The sequence below is a fragment of the Aquarana catesbeiana genome, linkage group LG06, assembly GCF_042186555.1.
Source record: "Aquarana catesbeiana isolate 2022-GZ linkage group LG06, ASM4218655v1, whole genome shotgun sequence".
Taxonomy (NCBI): Eukaryota; Metazoa; Chordata; class Amphibia; order Anura; family Ranidae; genus Aquarana; species Aquarana catesbeiana.
The window spans coordinates 16,344,317-16,363,210 of record NC_133329.1 but is presented as its reverse complement, the minus strand read 5'-3'; the positions used below and the strand labels follow the sequence as shown (position 1 = coordinate 16,363,210).

Genomic DNA, 18,894 nt, shown 5'->3' with positions numbered 1-18,894 from the left:
CCCCTCTGTCCGTGCTCATGTTACTGCCTTCATCGAGCTCAGTATCGTCATCAGAGCCTTCCAAACGCTGGGCATCCTCCTGGAGCATGTACCCAACACTGTGGTCAAACAGTTCGAGGGAATCCTCATGAGGACATGGTGGAGCTAGGGAAGGAGTCACTGATGACATTGAGCTGAGGGAAGAGGCCGCTGCTTTGCCAGACAAAGCACCCTGGGCATGGGTGAGAGAGGATGAGGAGGATGAGGACGGCTTGGTCATCCACTCGACCAAGTCTTCCGCATGTTGCGGCTCAACACGGCCAGCTGCCGAAAAAAAGGCCAAGCGTGTCCCATGGCCACGTGCTGATGAGGATGCACCGTCTCCACGACCAGCACTAGACACAGAGCCTGCTTGCCCTCTCTTATTGGCTTGTGACTGTCTGCCTCTCCTTCTTAGCCTTCCAGACATACTAATGGCCTGTAGCTGCACTAAGCTGGGATAGAACACCTGTAATTTTCTTCAGGTAGCTTTATATACTGTAACCAGACAAGCCTGCCTGTCAGTAGGAAGATAACAGGAACGGATCTAGCTGAACACTGTGAGCAGGACGCACTGTACTAAATGTAAATAGTCTAGCTGCCTGACCGTGGTACTAATAGGATCAAATAGAACACCTGTAATTTTCTTCAGGTAGCTTTATATACTGTAACCAGACAAGCCTGCCTGTCAGTAGGAAGATAACAGGAACGGATCTAGCTGAACACTGTGAGCAGGACGCACTGCACTAAATGTAAATAGTCTAGAAGATAACAGGAACGGATCTAGCTGAACACTGTGAGCAGGACGCACTGCACTAAATGTAAATAGTCTAGAAGATAACAGGAACGGATCTAGCTGAACACTGTGAGCAGGACGCACTGCACTAAATGTAAATAGTCTAGAAGATAGCAGGAACGGATCTAGCTGAACACTGTGAGCAGGACGCACTGCACTAAATGTAAATAGCAGGAACGGCTCTAGCTGAACACTGTGAGCAGGACGCACTGCACTAAATGTAAATAGCAGGAACGGATTTAGCTGAACACTGTGAGCAGGACGCACTGCACTAAATGTAAATAGCAGGAACGGATCTAGCTGAACACTGTGAGCAGGACGCACTGCACTAAATGTAAATAGCAGGAACGGATCTAGCTGAACACTGTGAGCAGGACGCACTGCACTAAATGTAAATAGCAGGAACGGATCTAGCTGAACACTGTGAGCAGGACGCACTGCACTAAATGTAAATAGCAGGAACGAATCTAGCTGAACACTGTGAGCAGGACGCACTGCACTAAATGTAAATAGCAGGAACGGATCTAGCTGAACACTGTGAGCAGGACGCACTGCATTAAATGTAAATAGTCTAGATAGAAGATAACAGGAACGGATCTAGCTAAACTGAATACAGTGTATATATATATATGCAACACCTGGGATGCATATATATACACAATACACTGTAAGTGCAGCTAACTGACTGACTGTTCTGCCTAATCTATCTAAATCAAATCAAATGACACTGTCTCTCTCTCTCTCTATCTCTCAGCACACCGGAACACACACTACACAGGGCCGCCGTGCAGGCGGCCTTATATAGTGTGGGGTGTGTACTAAATCCCCTGAGCCATAATTGGCCAAAGCCACCCTGGCTTTGGCCAATTACAGCTCTCTCTACTGACGGCGCTGTGATTGGCCAAGCATGCGGGTCATAGTGCATGCTTGGCCAATCATCAGCCAGCAATGCACTGCGATGCCGCAGTGAATTATGGGCCGTGACGCGCCACACGAATTTAGCGCGAACGGCCCATAAAGTTCGGAATTCGGCGAATGGGCGAACAGCCGATGTTCGAGTCGAACATGGGTTCGACTCGAACACGAAGCTCATCCCTAATGAAGAGTCTTACTGCTCTTGTTGAGTGGGCTTTTACCGCTGGAGGATCCATCCCTCTAGCCCTATACACTTTTTGGATCAGCTTGGAAATCCAGGAAACGATAGTTCTTGATGTGCCTTCTTTCCCTCTATTTCTGTCCCAAGGAAGTATAAATAGCTTGTTTGATGCTCTAAAGGGACTTGTGGCTTGCAGGTAGCATCTTAACACCTTGGAAATATCCAATTCTTGCAGCGAACCCGAGAGTGGATCCGTAAAGGTAGGCAGTGCCCAAACTTCCGAGAGAGTGGCCTGACAAGAGACTTTTGGGACAAATCCCCGAACTGTCCGCAGTTCCACCCTATCCAGAAAGAAGGCTATGTGCTCCTCTTCTGCCCCCAAAGCTTGTAATTCCAAGGCTCTTTTCCCTGATGTCACTGCAATTAGAAAGACTGTTTTGAGCATCAGGTTCTATAAGGAAGCAAATTCTATTGGAATGAAAGTCTGAGCCATCAGACAGTCCAGGACAAAGGGCAGATCCCAAGCAGGAAAGGAACGTTTTACTGGAGGTCGAATTTTCTTGACTGGTTTGAAAAACTGAATGATGAGTGCGTCTTCTGCCCATCTTTTCTAGGTAGCTGCCGAAATCGCTGTCACCTGGACTTTAAGTGAACTGAGACTGAAACCAAGCCAGCTTGCAAAAAGTAGTGTGGTGGAAGGCATTGTAGGATCCGCACATTTGTCTGTTACAAACAACTTGAACTTATTCCATATTTTTGAATACACATAATTTGTGGAGGGTTTTCTGGCTTTTAAAAGTGTCGAAATCACATTTGCGGAACACCCTAAAGACTGGAATTTCTCCCTTTCAACATCCAAACATGTAGGTTCAGCATGTGAGGAGCTGGATGCACAAATCTCCCTTGGGAGAGAAGCTGAGGAAACACCGGAATCTTGATTGGGGGACCCATGCTGAGGCTCATTTCCCAGGGAAACCATGGCCTGCTCGGCCAGTAAGGAAGAATAGCCACCACTTTGAGTGGTTCCATCGTCAATCTGAGTAGGAACTTGGAAATCAAGGGTCTTGGGGGGAACGCATACACCGTCTTGCAATGCCATGGGCTCGAGAGGGCATCTACTGCTCCTGATCATGGATGAGGCAAGCGGGAGAGAAATTTTGGCAATTTGCCATTCATTGAAGAGGCAAAAAGGTCGATTCTGGAGACTCCTGATCCAATTGAACACTGAAGGGTGAAGAGACCATTCGTTGTTGTCTTGAAAACAGCGAGACAGATGATCTGCCTGTTGATTCAGATGGCCTGGCAGGTAAACCGCTTTCAGATCTAGCAAATTTCTCTCCGCCCACAACATAATGGGCTCCACTTCTCTCAGTAAAGTGATGCTGTGGGTCCCCCCCTGACGTTGTATATATATACGACACTGCCGCTCTGTTGTCCAGACGTACTAGGACTTGCTTCTGGTGCAGATGTTCTCCCAGACTCACTAGGGCTAGATAGACCGCCCGTAATTCCAAGACATTGGAGACTACCCCTTTTGTGGGAACGTCCCACCTCCCTTGAACCGCAAGATGATCGCAGTGTGCTCCCCAAAACATCGAGCTTGCATCGGTGGTAAGAATGGTCCAGGAGGGACAATGAAGAAGACGAGATTTTGAGATTAGATCCTCTTTCGACCACCAGAGGATCCTCCTTTTAATGGAAGCAGAGATTGCAATGGGTTAATACAGTAATTTCCTCCTCCGTAGCGTTAGGAAGCCCATTTGAAAAGTCCTCAAATGCCAATGAGCCCAGGGTAGCATCGGGATACTGGATGACATGGTCCCGATTAGACTTAAACAATCTGAGGCTGACAGTTGAGAGAGTGTTCTTACATGGCACATCTTCTGGACAATCGCCGTCACTTTCTGGGGGGAAGGCACACTGTTCCATTTAATGTATTGAAAAGAGCGCAGAGGTAAATCATTACCTGGGTTGGGTTCAGGAGACTCTTCTCTGTATTGACAAATTTCCCTGTGCTCGAACAGTTGGCGTGGACTGGGTGCTAGCAGTAGTATGTTGTCCAGAAAGTGAAAAACTTGCAGTCCTTTTTCCCCTGAGGGGTGCCAAGACTGCAATTAACACCTTCGAGAATATCCTTGGGGATGTGCACAGCCCAAAAGGGAGGCACTGGAACTGGAGGTGTGCGGAACCCACTGCCACCCTTAAGAATTTCTGGAAGGCAGGGAGAATGGGGACATTGAAGTAGAATAGTAAGGTATCGAACCAGGCAGAACTTCAGCAATGCAGGTTTATTAACAGCTGATAACATACAGGTTTATGTTCAAAGTATTACAAGATACAGGTCTAATTTATACAGTTTCTTACAATGCAAACATATTAGATATAGGTATTCTTATACTTTAACCAAACTGAAACATTTGTGAATTGTTCTCACTTTAAACCAGAATGGGTCTTTTCTGCCATTTCTTGGGAACCCGTCACCTGATAGGGACCAGTTGATCGACCGGTGGTCTGGTCCCCTCACAGAGTTCTGGGTTCCAACTCGACCAAGTTCGTGAGGGAAATTCACCTGAGACCACATTCTGGAACAAGTTAAGAAGTCTTCTCTGACTCGTACGAGGAGACAAGTTACGGACAGATACTTCCCCATTGGTTCTGACCTCTATGACCCTTGCAATAGGGCAGCATACACAGTTTTCAGCCTTATGAGCTCCTATCTGACTTGTCTGTCTAACAATTGTAGAGCTTGCATTTATATACCCTTTTACAAGTCTTATCTTAACCATCTCTCTTACATATGATTGGTCACTAAGATCTACGTCAATGTAACTAACCATAAATCTGACACCTGTTCTACAACCAGATAAACTTAATTATTCCCAAAATTCCTATATGTTCATTAAAGTGATTTATAACTGTTTTTGTCCAATTAAAAACACCTATGTAGAGACAGTCTTGCACCCAGCTGTGTTATCAAACTCTCCTCATCTTGATAAGATTTAACTAAGTTCAAGAATTATAGATTTATGACTTTTGGGAAAATGAACTTTCAATAACCCTACCAGATGTTTTATATGTTTCACTATATGCATGTATTTTATCAGTTTTAATGAGGGCACACGCAGACCTTTGTTTGACCCTGTCAAACTTAATTTAATGTACTGTACATAACTTTAATTATTTCTAAACCACCTGTTTTCTTACCTTTATCTGTCAGATTTATATGCATTTCAAAGACTTGAGACAATTCTATATAACTTGAATCTTTTCTAATGAACTTTCGCCCAGTAGACTATCTTAATACATTTTTGAGAACACCTGTGTACAAGTACTTGTCATAAAGCAGAGGTCATTTAAAGTTCAACACTTAAAAATGAAGACTTTCTAAATCTATGGAAAACACAGTATAAATTATTAAAGATTAATAATTGGTGCTTTACTTATTGAATAATAATGTTGATAAAACCACTACTATATAATAATAATAATAATAATAATAATAATTATCAATAAAATATATGCAAATCAATATGAATAATATGAAATACATTGGCTAATATGAGATTCTACAACACATGGAAATAAGCGTCTTGTAAGTCTAGCGAGATCATCCAGTCTCCCGGTTGGACCATCTGGATGATCGTGTGTAAGGATTCCATCTTGAAAGAGTCCAACTGTAAAAAACGGTTTAATCTTTTCAGATCCACTACTGGTCTACGCTCTCCACTGTTTTTGGGAATAAGAAAGAGAGGAGAATAGAATCCTGTGAATCTCTCGGATGGAGGGACAGGAAATATTGCTTGTTGAACTAGGAGCAGGTGAAGGTATTTCTACAGAGCCTCCGCTTTTTGAGGAGAAGTTGGTTGTTTTGTTATGATGAACGAGTCTTGTGGTGGATGATCTAGGAATGTCCAGAAATGACCAAAACGGACTGTAGATACCACCCAAGGATCTTTGCACCGGCTCGACCAGACTTCTGCAAACCTTTTCAACCTGGCACCTACTGGAGGGAGTTGGAATGGCCTCCTGTCAAATAGTTTTCATCCCCTCCTGGGGATTGGGGAGACTCCTCTGTTTGATTTTAGAAAAGTGGCCTGAGTACTTCTCCAATTGTTTTTGTTATCTCTATTTTGCCGAAAGTGAGAAAAGTTCTTGTTCCTGGAGGATTGAAACTTAGAAGACACAACTCGAGAGTGTCTCACTCTTCTGTCCTGGGGGATTTTCCCCCAGTCACTCTAGAGATTGCCTTCTCCAATTTATCCCCAAAGAGAGCCTTCCCGTCAAAGGAGATTTTGCACCAGTTTTGTTTTAGCCACAGTGCTCTCTTGGCCATAATTGTGTGCAACATTGCTCTGGCTGAGTACCTCACCGAATCAATGGCTGCTTCCCTTACAAAGTCCGCCAATAATTTGAGTTCCTCCAACGCTTTAATGATGTCATCTTTTGGTACATCCTCACGAATGGCTGTCTCAATATTCTCAGTCCAGACCCTGATAGCATTAGAGACTGAAGCCAATGCTACCGCCGGTCTGCAGGCTCCTCCAGCCAACTGGTAGGCCTTTTTTAAGTCTGCGTCTATACACCTATCCAAAGGGTCTTTAAAGGTGGCTGAGTCCTCCATAGTTAGGGTGATATTTTTTGCTAGGCGTACCACTGCAGCATCGACCACCGGAGGAGTGTCCAAGAGGTCAGAATCAGACTCTGTCAAATGGTATAACTTTTGAAGCCGGTTTAAGGAGAAGCGTTTGTCCGTCTTCTTCCATTCCCCCTCTATCAGATCTTTTAACTCCTCCATAAAGGGAAAAAAGGTAAGCTTTTTCTTTAAAAATGGGAAAAACGACTTAGCCTTTTTAGGTGGTTCCTCCACCTCTTCCCAGCCGATAGCCTGCTTAACTGCAGAGACAAACGGTTGTACTAAAGAGAAGTTAAAGCCTGAGGGTTCCAAATCAGAATCCTCTAAATCACTTCTATCTATCTATCTATCTATCTATCTATCTATCTATCTATCTATCTATCTATCTATCTATCTATCTATCTATCTATCTATCTATCTATCTATCTAGATAGATATACAAGGACTCCAGCAGGCAAGCCATATACATGCTTTAAAACCAGCAAAAAGTTTAATAATTAGCAATAGAAGGACTCTTCTTTTATGCCCCACCAGAAACTACTTACAATTTAGATTATTCTGCTGCCTACAAGAGAGCTCCAAAGGCAGGACCTGCTTCCTTCAGAGCCTGCTGCTAACTACACCCTGAATGCTTAAATAGGGAAGGGGGAGGCGAATTCACCTATTCCCTCTCCCTGACTCCACCCCCTAACAAGAGAGAGGGAGCCCAGGAGATTTTGCCCATAAACAAGAGGGCACCAATGGCTTCATCCATCAGCGCCTGAGCCGAGCGGTTATGTGAACCGCTCAGCCAATCAGACGCTGACCGAGGTCAGAACACCACCCCCCTCTTGGCGCTTTCACGCTCCAGCGCTCGCCGCCTTAGGGGAAGCATGGACAGAGGAGAAAACAAACGCTGGATAATAGAAAAAACAGTAAACAAAAAACATAACGAAAAAAGGCTCAGAAGGAGAGCCCCTACCTGCCACCTGCAGAAAACCAGCTAAGCCTACAAGCAGAACTGTTGCTCCTGGTTAGGGATGAGCTTCGACTCATCATGAGTTCGACTCGAACATTGGCTGTTTGCCAGTTCGCCGAACAGCAAACAATTTGGGGTGTTCGCGGCAAATTTGAATGCTGCGGAACACCCTTTAAAAGTTTATGAAAGAAATCAAAAGTGCTAATTTTAAAGCCTTATATTCATGGTATTGTCATAAAAAGTCTTTGGGGACCTGGGTCCTGCCCCAGGGGACATGGATCAATGCAAAAAAAGTTTTAAAAACTGCCGTTTTTTTGGGAGCAGTGATTTTAATAACGCTTAAAGTGAAACAATAAAAGTGTAATATCTCTTTAAATTTCATACCTGGGGGGTGTCTATAGTATGCCTGTAAAGGGGCGCATGTTTCCAGTGTTTAGAACAGTCTGACAGCAAAATGACATTTCAAAGGAAAAAAAGTCATTTAAAACTACTCGCAGCTATTAATGAATTGCCGGTCCGACAATACACATAAAAGTTCATTGATAAAAACGGCATGGGAATTCCCCACAGGGGAACCCCGAACCAAAATTAAAAAGAAAAAATGGCGTGGGGTCCCCCTCAAAATCTATACCAGACCCTTCAGATCTGGTATGGATTTTAAGGGGAACCCCGCGCCAAAATAAACATCAGAGGGGGCAGGGTCACCCGTTACGTAACCCTGCCACCTTCTGATGTCACGGGGAATGCCACTGGGAATTCCCGGTCAAGTCCCCGTGCGTCAGAGGGGGCGGGATCACTGGGTGGCTCCGCCCCCTGTTATTTAAGAACCGTCAGAAGAGGAGAAGCGTCACGCAGCGGGAGCCTCCCTCCATGCCATCATGGATGCGGAGCGGCCTGAGGAGAAGAAGATAAGAAGATGCCGCGGAGGAAGATGCCGGACGAGAACACCGGAGGAAGAACCAAAAGAACCAGAAGAAGAAGAAGATGGAGGAAGAAACCGAAGGAAGACAGAAGAAAGAAGATAGGATAAAGAAGAAGCATTTAAATAAAGGAATTGTCAAAAACTGTCTCTTGTCATTTTTAACCCCCTTACCATTTCACACAGGGGGGAGGGCCGGGATCTGGGGGTCCCCTTGTTAAAGGGGGCTTCCAGATTCCGATAAGCCCGCAGACCCCCACAACCACCGGGCAAGGGTTGTGGGGATGAGGCCCTTGTCCCCATCAACATGGGGACAAGGTGTTTTGGGGGCTACCCCAAAGCACCCTCCCAATGTTGAGGGCATGTGGCCTGGTATGGTTCAGGAGGGAGGGGGCTGCTCTCTCGTCCCCCCCTCTTTTCCAGCAGCCTGCCAGGTTGTGTGCTCGGATAAGGGCCTGGTATGGATTTTTGGGGGGACCCCACGCCGTTTTTTTTTATTTTGGCGTGGGGTTCCCCTTAAAATCCATACCAGACCTGAAGGGCCTGGTATGGAATTTAGAGGGACACCGAACATCATTTTTTTTAAAATTTTGGCCGGGGTTCCCCTGTGGGAAATTCTCATTCCGTTTTTATCAGTGAACTTTTATGTGTATTGTTGGACCGGCAATTCATTAATAGCAGCGAGTAGTTTTAAATGACTTTATTTCCTTTGAAATGTCATTTTGCTTTTAGACTGTTCTAAACACGGGAAACATGCCCACCTTTACAAGCATACTATAGACACTGCCCAGGTATGAAATTTAAAGGAATATTACACTTTTATTGTTTCACTTTAAGCATTATTAAAATCACTGCTCCCGAAAAAACGGCCGTTTTTAAAACTTTTTTTGCATTGATCCATGTCCCCTGGGGCAGGACCCAGGTCCCCAAACACTTTTTATGACAATAACTTGCATATAAGCCTTTAAAATTAGCACTCTTGATTATTCATGTTCATGTCCCATAGACTTTAACGGTGTTCCCGTGTTCGAACAAATTTTTTGCCTGTTTGCAAGTTCTGCTGCGAACCGAACAGGGGGGTGTTCGGCTCATCCCTACTCCTGGTTAGGAAGCTGCTGCTGCCCCAAAGACCCTCAGAAGGGCTCCCCTGTTATCAGTGCTGTTAGCAACCCAAGACAGGGGACTGCATCTGGGAGAGGCCTGAACCCAGACGGAAGCTGCACAAGGCAGAGGCAAGGCACGTACCCATGCCCATACCCATGCTATTGGTGGGTATGATTGTCACTTTTTTAATGTAATAACCAACCTGTGGGGAGGACTCCAGGGCAGAGCTTATCACAGGTATGCCGCCATGGAGGCACCAGGAAAAAGTTTTGACTATAGTTCTACTTTATTATGATAAACTTAAAAAGTTAATAAATAAATGAAAAAGATCTAAAAATACTTTGGTGATCGAGGTAAAAAATGGCATAGTATTATAGGCCTCGCTTAACCCAATGTGACATTTTCAGCATCTGATACTAGTGGGTGGGAGTACTACAGACCACGGAGGTAGGGAGAAAAATACTAAAAACTAAAAACTTTGAGATGCTCACTACATTCTCTTCTTCAGGTGTCTTTCCCATCATTGTCCTCACCTCCAAAACGAAAGGAGATTACCTGGAAATGGAGAAACAATTTAGACTCATGGGTGCGGAGACGGTGATCGCCATTGAGAATTATACAACGGAGAGCAATATAAAAACTCTGGGAAGAACCACCGACATCCTGATGGTGATAGACGCTGCTTTGAGGAACGTCAGATTCCGCCTGCAACAGCCAAGAGACCCGAGAAGAGAACGGATAGAGAGGAAGAAATTTATGTACAACTACATCCATCAGATCGAACTTCAGCATGAGAGAGAAAAAGAGGAGATAGAAAAAATAGAGAGAGAAAAAGAGGAAAAAATACAGGAAGAGGAAAAGAAATGGAAGTGTACACTATTGTAACATTCCATTACATTGCATTGCATTCCATTACATCGCATTGGGAGCTGAAGGAATGTTTGAAAAGAACTGTTTAAAAAGCAAAAAACTTCTTCAGGTATAAATTTCAGGCTCATACTGTAGATGTACTTATATCTAAACCAGCCACTAAAAAAAAAGCCCCTTTAGGATCAGGTTTTGGGCCATTTTGACAGGCAAAGCTTTGACAACTTCCTCATATTGCCAAGGTTTGCCCTCATATTTCTGCCTCTTGCACATTCCTATTGGCCAGTGAGGAAGCCCATCTTAGTGATCGGCCAATTGAATGTGGTGGAACTGGTGTCTAGAAGGCTTAAGAAATGTCCCAGCTTTGTCTATCAGAACAGCCTGCATTCAGGCGCAAATATGTTTCTTTTGGTTTGATGGAGCCTTAACAACAAATTTTTTTTTTAAACCAAAAGAAACATACAGTGGAACCTTGGTTTATGAGTAAGACGAGCAACTTTTTTTTTTTTTTTAATTGTGTCTCGGTTTGCGATTGTTGTCTCACAAAATGAGCAGAATTCAAGCTAATGGGGTGTGCAGTACCGCATTTGGCCAGAGGTTCAGGGTCTCCGGGGACACTCAGAATGTTTCGGAGCCGTTTGGAAATACTTGGAATCACTCGGAAATACTCAAAAACACTTGTTAATACTGCCTTCCAGAGTGTTTCTGAGCCTTTCCGAGGCTTTCCAAGTTCAGCCGAGCTGTCCCCGAGTATTTCCGAGGCTCTCCGGCGCCCCCCCCACCTCTGGCCACATGCGGTATTGCATGTAATAGAAGTCAGTGCGGAACTAATTATCTTTTTTTCCCATTGACTTCTATGTGAAAACTTGCTTTGATATACAAGTGCTTTGGATTACAAGCATTCTCCTGGAACGGATTATGCTCGTAATCCAAGGTTCCACTGTATTTGCGCCTGAATGCAGGCTGTTTGCTCCGTTGCACCTCTTGGGGTTGCAACGGAACAAACAGATTTTTCTGCACGTTCTGATGTGAGAGAAATGCACAAAAATGGTGCCCGACAAATTTTAAAAACCACACAGTACCAAAAAGTGTGGTACTGTGCTACATTAGGTTTTTGGCATGCACAAACACATATGTGTTAGAAAAGACCGGTAGGGGTGTCATTAAGAGTTAAATCTACCATCATACATCTGCAAAAGGGCAGTGCACATGTGTAAATGAAGCCTAGGACAAGATCCTCTGATATCCAAGTCAAGAATGCCAATGTACAACCCCATCTTTAATTCAGTGCTACTAATATACTACTACTAATTGAATGAGTTAAAGTTATTGTAAAGGTTGCAACTTTAAAAAAAAAAACAAACATGTCATACCTGCTCTGTGTAATTATTTTGCACAGGGCAGCCCCAATCCCCTTTTTTTTTGGTCCCCGCTAGTGGTCCTGACTCCTTTCCCCAAGTTTCTTGCTATGGGGTCACTCCTGAGCCACGCTCCAGTGAATGGACACTGGCCATTCACACACACACAGGGTGTGGCTTGGCCCCACCCCCACTGTCTCCTTATTGGCTCACAGGCTTTAATTGACAGCAGCAGGAGCAAATGGCTCCCGCTGCTGTGTGAGTCAATGAGGAGAGAGAAACCTGGAAGAACTGTTGCTCTTGTGAACTTCTCTGAATCAACATGGGATTCACATAAGTATTAGGGGGGGCTGGGAGGGGGGGCTGTACCCAGAAGGATTTTTACCTTAACGCACAGAAAGCATGAAGGTAAAAAACCTTCTGCCTTTAGAACTGCTTTCATGTAAATAATAGGGGAAACTACAATTTTAACTACAAATTTTAGGTTTAACCGCTTCAGCCCTGGAAGATTTTACCCCCTTCCTGATCGGAGCACTTTTTTGCTATTCGGCACTGCGTCACTTTAACTGACAATTGCCCCCAAACAAAATTGACGTTTTTTTTCCCCCACAAAAAGAGTTTTCTTTTCGTCGTATTTGATCACCTCTGCGGTTTTTATTTTTTGTGCTATATACAAAAAAAGAGCGACAATTTTGAAAACAAAGCAATATTTTTTACTTTTTGCTACAATAAATAACCCCCAAAAATATATAAAAAAAATAATTTTTCCCTCAGTTCAGACCGATATGTATTCTTCTACATATTTTTGGTAAAAAAAAAATCGCAGTAAGCGTTATTGATTGGTTTGCGCAAAAATTATAGCATCTACAAAATAGGGGATAGTTTTATGGCATTTTTATTATTCATTTTTTTTTTGTTAGTAATGGTGGTCAATCTGCAATTTTTATCATGACTGCGACATTATGGCGGACACATCGGACACTTTTGACACTATTTTGGGACCATTGTCATTTATACAGCGATCAGTGCTATAAAAATGCACTGATTACTGTGTAAATGACACTGACAGGGAAGGGGTTAAACACTAGAGGGCGATCAAGGGGTTAAGTGTGTCCTAGGGAGTGATTCTAACTGTGGTGGGGGGATGGGCTTCAACTCACATGACAGCGATAACTGCTCCCGATGACAGGGAGCAGTGTTCTTTGTCATGTCAGTAGGCAGAACAGGGAAATGCTTTGTTTACATAGGCATCTCCCTGTTCTGCCGCTCCGTGACACGCGGGACATCGAGTCCGTGGGTCCCGTGGGCAGGGTCACGGAGCACGCGGCACTCACGCACGCCCACAGTGCCGCGTCTTAAAGGGGACGCACCTGTACACCCATTTGCACAGCCATGCCATTGTGCCGTATATCGTCGTGCGATGGTCGGTTTTGTCCTCGGCTCCTCCTCCTTCCTGTATACAGATGGGGAGGAGCCGAGCAGGAGGAACACCGATGTGCATGATCTGTCACGCTGATCTGAGGTATGTAATTGTTATACTATAGTATGATGAAGAGGACACTTGCAGGGGGTTGGCAAGCTAACAAAAATGAATACTTGCAGTAATATGGGGGGAGGGGGTAATTGGATATGGTATGTGCTTGGTGGTGCTTTGGGAGGATAAAGGAATTGTGCTACAAGGGGGAGTTGGATATAAAATCTGACCACACCCCCGAAGTCCTCTCTCCTCTCAAAGCGCCCCCCAAGCACATACAGTATTGTATCATTCACTGCTCCCCACCCCCAAATCAAGGACACCCTAGCTGGTACACAGGGGACAATCATGGCATCTGGGCACCCTGCTAGAGATACAGGGCCCCTCCTGCAAGCAAGTTAGTGGAGCCAGGTGATGGAACTTTTTTCTGCACTGGGTTCCAGGACTTAGGGCCAGTTCACACCATGAATTGCACAAGAACACATTGTGCATTCCTGTGTGATTCACATGCATTCCAGGTGCAGCGCCATTTCAGCCCATTCTTCTGAATGAGCTGAAATTGTGACAGACCACACCAAGAGTTATAAGGCACACAGGAATAGGATCCACTGGTACTACTATACCATACGATCCGGTGCAGGTAAACGCATTACATTTGTGACCTGCATTTGTGTCATTAAGCGAACATTGACACCGACTGCAGATCACAACTGTAGTACGTTTGGAATGCGGTGCGGGAAACGCACACCGAACGCTGGTTTCTTGTACTGCATGCTGGTGTGAACTGGCCCTTAGTCCGGATTTGCGGGATTTTGTTCTAAACTCAGGAAGGTCCCACAAAAAACTGAACATTTGGGAAGTATTGATAATTGATTTGGATTAGACGGAGAGAGGATTTGTGTTTAGGGGAGATTTTGTACTGGGAAGTGGAATTTTTAATGGGGAAATGTGATGCGATCTTGTGCTAGCGTGGGGGGAATTGGGGGAAAGAGGATTTGTGCTGGGAAAGATGGGGGGGAGAGGATTTGACCCAGGATTGGGGGGGGGCTGTGCTGGAAGGAAGGACTTGGAGGAGAGGATCTGTGCTAGAAGTCAGGAGAGGATTTTTACTGGGAAGAGGGATTGGGGGGATTTGAAGAGGGGGAAGAAGGGTTTGTGCTTTAATGGGGGGGGGGGCTCTGTTCTGTAATGGGGAAGAAGGAGTTGTGCTGTGATGGGGGGTATGGATTTTTACTAGAAGTGGGGAGAGGATTTTTTCTGGGAAGAGGGATTGGGGGGGTTGAAGAGGGGGAAGAAGGGGTTGTGCTGTAATGGGGGAAATAAGGAGTTTTGCTGTGATGGAGGGGTGGGTATGGATTTGTACTAAAAGTGGGGAAATGATTTGTGCTGGTAGGGGATTTGGGGGAGAGGATTTGTGCTTGAAATGGGGAAAAGATTTAAACCGGGAGGAAGATATATACTAGATTGGGGTAGAGAGAATTTGTGCTGGGGGGATTTATTCTGAGAGGGGTATTGGGGGGGAAGGAGGTTTTGTGCTAGAAGGGGGAATTGAGGGGTGTGGGCATAAGTGCTAGGATGGGGAAGAAGTGGCGATTGTGCTGGGACTGAGGATTTGGGGAGGGTGGAGGAGGATTTGTGCTGAAGAAGAGGGAAGGAGATTTGTGTTTGGAGGGGGGATTTGTTCTGGAAGGGGGAGAGAGTATCTGTGCTGGGGAGAGGGGAGGTTGTACAAATTAGTACTGATTATTCTTTTTGGACGGATGGGAGTGACGATTTTGGCTGAAAGGGTAAAGTCGGGGGGGAATTTGCACTCTCCTTACCACTACACTGTGCATTACACTGTGGAGGAGAAGGGAGGGGGTGGCAGCACCAAAATGCACCTTCGCTGTGTAGAAAATCCTTGCACTGGCCCCGTCTTTCACCTCCCTCTCCTCTTTCTGGCCAGTGAGGGCAACCAGCTGGAGTATCCATCGATCTCTGGAGGAGCTGGGGGGGGGGGGGCAGTGTGTATTGATTTTTTTTAGGGGGGGACAAAAAAATCAATTGATCTAAAGCTAGTCAAGTCTCCTCTTGGCTGGTTAGGGGTGGGGGAGGTTGCTTCTTGAAACTGCCGCAAAGTGCGCATCCGGAGTGATGTGAGCCGTACAGCCGCTGCCTCGACCCTGCGATTGGCTCCCACGTCCTTCTCACATCCCGTCCCCCCAAGCAGAGGAGGGGGTGGGTCCTGATGGCGTATGCTGTGGGTGGTGAGCTAGATGGGAGGAAGAAGGGCCAGGTTAGCAGAATAAAAAAAAGAAAGGCACATGGAGGATGGTAACCCTCCCCTCTCACACGCGCACATCAGGAGCGTGTGTTGGCGATTGAGAGTGGATGTTACAGGATTTCCTAGCTACTAATATGGAGCATGTGCTAGCAGACAGTAGAAAGCATGTAGCTGGATCTGACACCCACTTTATGGGCACATTTAGCAGGTTACCTGAGCCTCCACCCTCCCTAGGATATAGCGCTGCCTCTATACCCTCCTGCTTATCTCTATTGGAACAGTGCTGTACTCATTACCAGCACAGCACCCATCCCAACTCCTACTCTATACTACAACTGAAAACTTTGTACTGCTCGTCTATCAAATAAACTCACATCCCAGCTGTGATCCTTCTCCACCCCAGCAGTGGTGGGATCAGGACTGTCAAAGTCCTGCTCCCTCTCCTGCCTATCAAGCCTCCCCAGTAGTGGTGGGACTCCTGTCATAGTCCTGATCCCTCTCCTGCCTATCAAGCCTCCCCAGTAGTAGTGGGACTCCTGTCATAGTCCTGCTCCCTCTCCTGCCTATCAAGCCTCCCCAGTAGTGGTGGGACTCCTGTCATAGTCCTGCTCCCTCTCCTGCCTATCAAGCCTCCCCAGTAGTGGTGGGGCTCCTGTCATAGTCCTGCTCCCTCTCTTGCCTATCAATCTTCCCCAGTGGTGGTGGGACACCTGTCATAGTCCTGCTCCCTCTCCTGCCTATCAAGCCTCCCCAGTAGTGGTGGGACTCCTGTCATAGTCCTGCTTCCTCTTCTGCTTATCAAGCCTTCCCAGTAGTGGTGGGAGTCCTGTCATAGTCCTGCTCCCTCTCCTGCCTATCAAGCCTCCCCAGTAGTGGTGGGACTCCTGTCATAGTCCTGCTCCCTCTCCTGCCTATCAAGCCTCCCCAGTAGTGATGGGGCTCCTGTCATAGTCCTGCTCCCTCTCTTGCCTATCAATCTTCCCCAGTGGTGGTGGGACACCTGTCATACTCCTGCTCCCTCTCCTGCCTATCAAGCCTCCCCAGTAGTGGTGGGACTCCTGTCATAGTCCTGCTCCCTCTCTTGACTATCAATCTTCCCCAGTGGTGGTGGGACTCCTGTCATAGTCCTGCTCCCACTCTTGCCTATCAAGCCTCCCTAGTAGTGGTGGGACTCCTGTCATATTGCTGCTCCCTCTCCTGCCTATCAAGCCTCCCCAGTAGTGGTGGGACTCCTGTCATAGTCCTGCTTCCTCTCCTGCCTATCAAGCCTCCCCAGTAGTGGTGGGACTCCTGTCATAGTCCTGCTCCCTCTCCTGCCTATCAAGCCTCCCCAGTAGTGGTGGGACTCCTGTCATAGTCCTGCTTCCTCTCCTGCTTATCAAGCCTCCCCTGTAGCAGTGGGACTCCTGTCATAGTCCTGCTCCCTCTCCTGCCTATCAATCCTCCCCAGTAGTGGTGGGACTCCTGTCATAGTTCTGCTCCCTCTGATGCCTATCAAGCCTCCCCAGTAGTGGTGGGACTCCTGTCATAGTCCTGCTTCCTCTCCTGCTTATCAATCCTCCCCAGTAGTGGTGGGACTCCTGTCATAGTCCTGCTCCCTCTCCTGCCTATTAAGCCTCCCCAGTAGTGGTGGAACTCCTGTCATAGTCCTGCTCCCTCTCCTGCCTATCAAGCCTCCCCAGTAGTGGTGGGATTCCTGTCATAGTCCTGCTCCCTCTCTTGCCTATCAAGCCTCCCCAGTAGTGGTGGGACTCCTGTCATAGTGCTGCTCCCTCTCCTGCCTATCAAGCCTCCCCAGTAGTGGTGGGACTCCTGTCATAGTCCAGCTCCCTCTCCTGCCCATCAAGACTCCTCAGTAGTGGTGGGACTCCTGTCCTAGCCCAGACTCACCCCCAACTCCATTGTCTCATACACCAATGATAACTTTTATCGGATCGCTTGAATTATTGTTCCCACAATGGGCCTCATGTATAAGTTTTGCCTAAGGCCTCACAAAGTCTAGAGCCGCCTCTGGTTGCCAGCTTTGAATGCTGCTTGTGCCCCCGTTAGGGAGATTCACCCTAATTCACCCACTCTATTTGTCCTGTTTACTGTTATCATTGAAAGTGGAAGTAAAAGAAAATCCCACATTTTGGGTTGTCCCCAGAAAAGTAATATAGGGGAAATCTTCCAATGGGGACACTAGTTCTGGGGATCCCCAAGGAATTCCCTTAATTTGCAGGGATTTCCTCTTACTTCATGTTTGGCTATGGGACAGGATATGAAGGGAAATGTCATGAATCTGCAATACTTTCTTGCCCTGTCTGTCTGCTTACCTCTGGTTGTGTATCAGCCTTAGGGCCTGCACTCTCACACCTGTCTGCTTAAGTAATCTTCCCTCAAGCATGGCTCCACCCCAGTCACTAACTGGGAACATTATTTTAACCTGTGCACTGGAAGCCAGCCTCGCTGATCAATATTGTGTGTTTGGCTTCCTGTGTGCTTCTTGCCCTGTGCTCTACGTCTGATTCTGTTTACTGTCCTTGGCTTGTTCTTGACTATCCTTGTCTGCTTCATACCTTGATCTTTGGTCTGTTCTTTGACTACCCCTGTCTGCTCGTTGCCCCGACCTTTTGGCTCATCTCCTGACAATCCCTTGTTGTCCCGGTCTGCTGCTTCCTTTCTATCCTCCAGTAGCCTACAATGAGCGTGAGCTGGGAGACCCTGGGGGGCCGCGACCTGGAGCCAGTTGCAGCAAAGTCCATCCCCACCATTAGGGGCGTTGGTGACCCCAACGAAGTGCATCTGTCACCTGGCCTCAGGTGACCTGACAGGAAATCTCCGTAATAGGACAGATGTCAAAAAAAGAAAAAAACTGACAGGGGTTATAACCATCCCTTTGAAAAAAATGAAAAAAAAAAACGTTTTACCTACTGTATATTTCTGCTTTTTATTCACGAAACACTTTGAGAAAGGAAAGATATGGCCCCACCCAGTGGACCTGTGTGAGAATTACGCTGGCCATACACTATACGAAAGATCGGCCGAAAAATCATTCATATAGACACTTTGTTCATTTTTCGGCAAGTTAATGGGCACAAATCGATAATCGTTTGTGACGTTTTTTGTGAAAAAAAAAACGAACGGCAAGTTTGGAAAATTTCTGCTGAAGGTACAATAAATTGCAAGGTTAATGTGTTTCCTGTCCGAACTGTCTGCACTAGGTTTATGTAAAAAAACAAACAAAAAATTATTTATTTATGTCCACTGAATGATTTATCGGTCATTACATGATGGCACGGTTGTTTGCGGTCATGGTCGAATGTTCGTTTTTCGAAAATGTGTTCGGCCGATTTTTCGTATAGTGTATGGCCAGCATAACGCTACAGTCAATCCAGTGAAAATAATACTAGGTTCAATTACCACTCG

The 18,894-nt window shown here is 46.1% G+C and overlaps 1 protein-coding gene across 1 annotated transcript in view; it reads left to right on the top strand.

Moving 5' to 3' along the window:
• Window positions 1–10,991, top strand: part of LOC141148185 (uncharacterized) — a 33,607-nt gene extending 22,616 nt beyond the window's left edge. The window contains exon 4 of the mRNA XM_073635383.1: window positions 10,033–10,991. Within this exon, the coding sequence (XP_073491484.1) occupies window positions 10,033–10,409 (377 nt within the window). The 3' untranslated portion in view covers window positions 10,410–10,991. The remainder of the gene's footprint in view (window positions 1–10,032) is intronic.
• The last annotated feature ends 7,903 nt before the right edge of the window (window positions 10,992–18,894 follow it).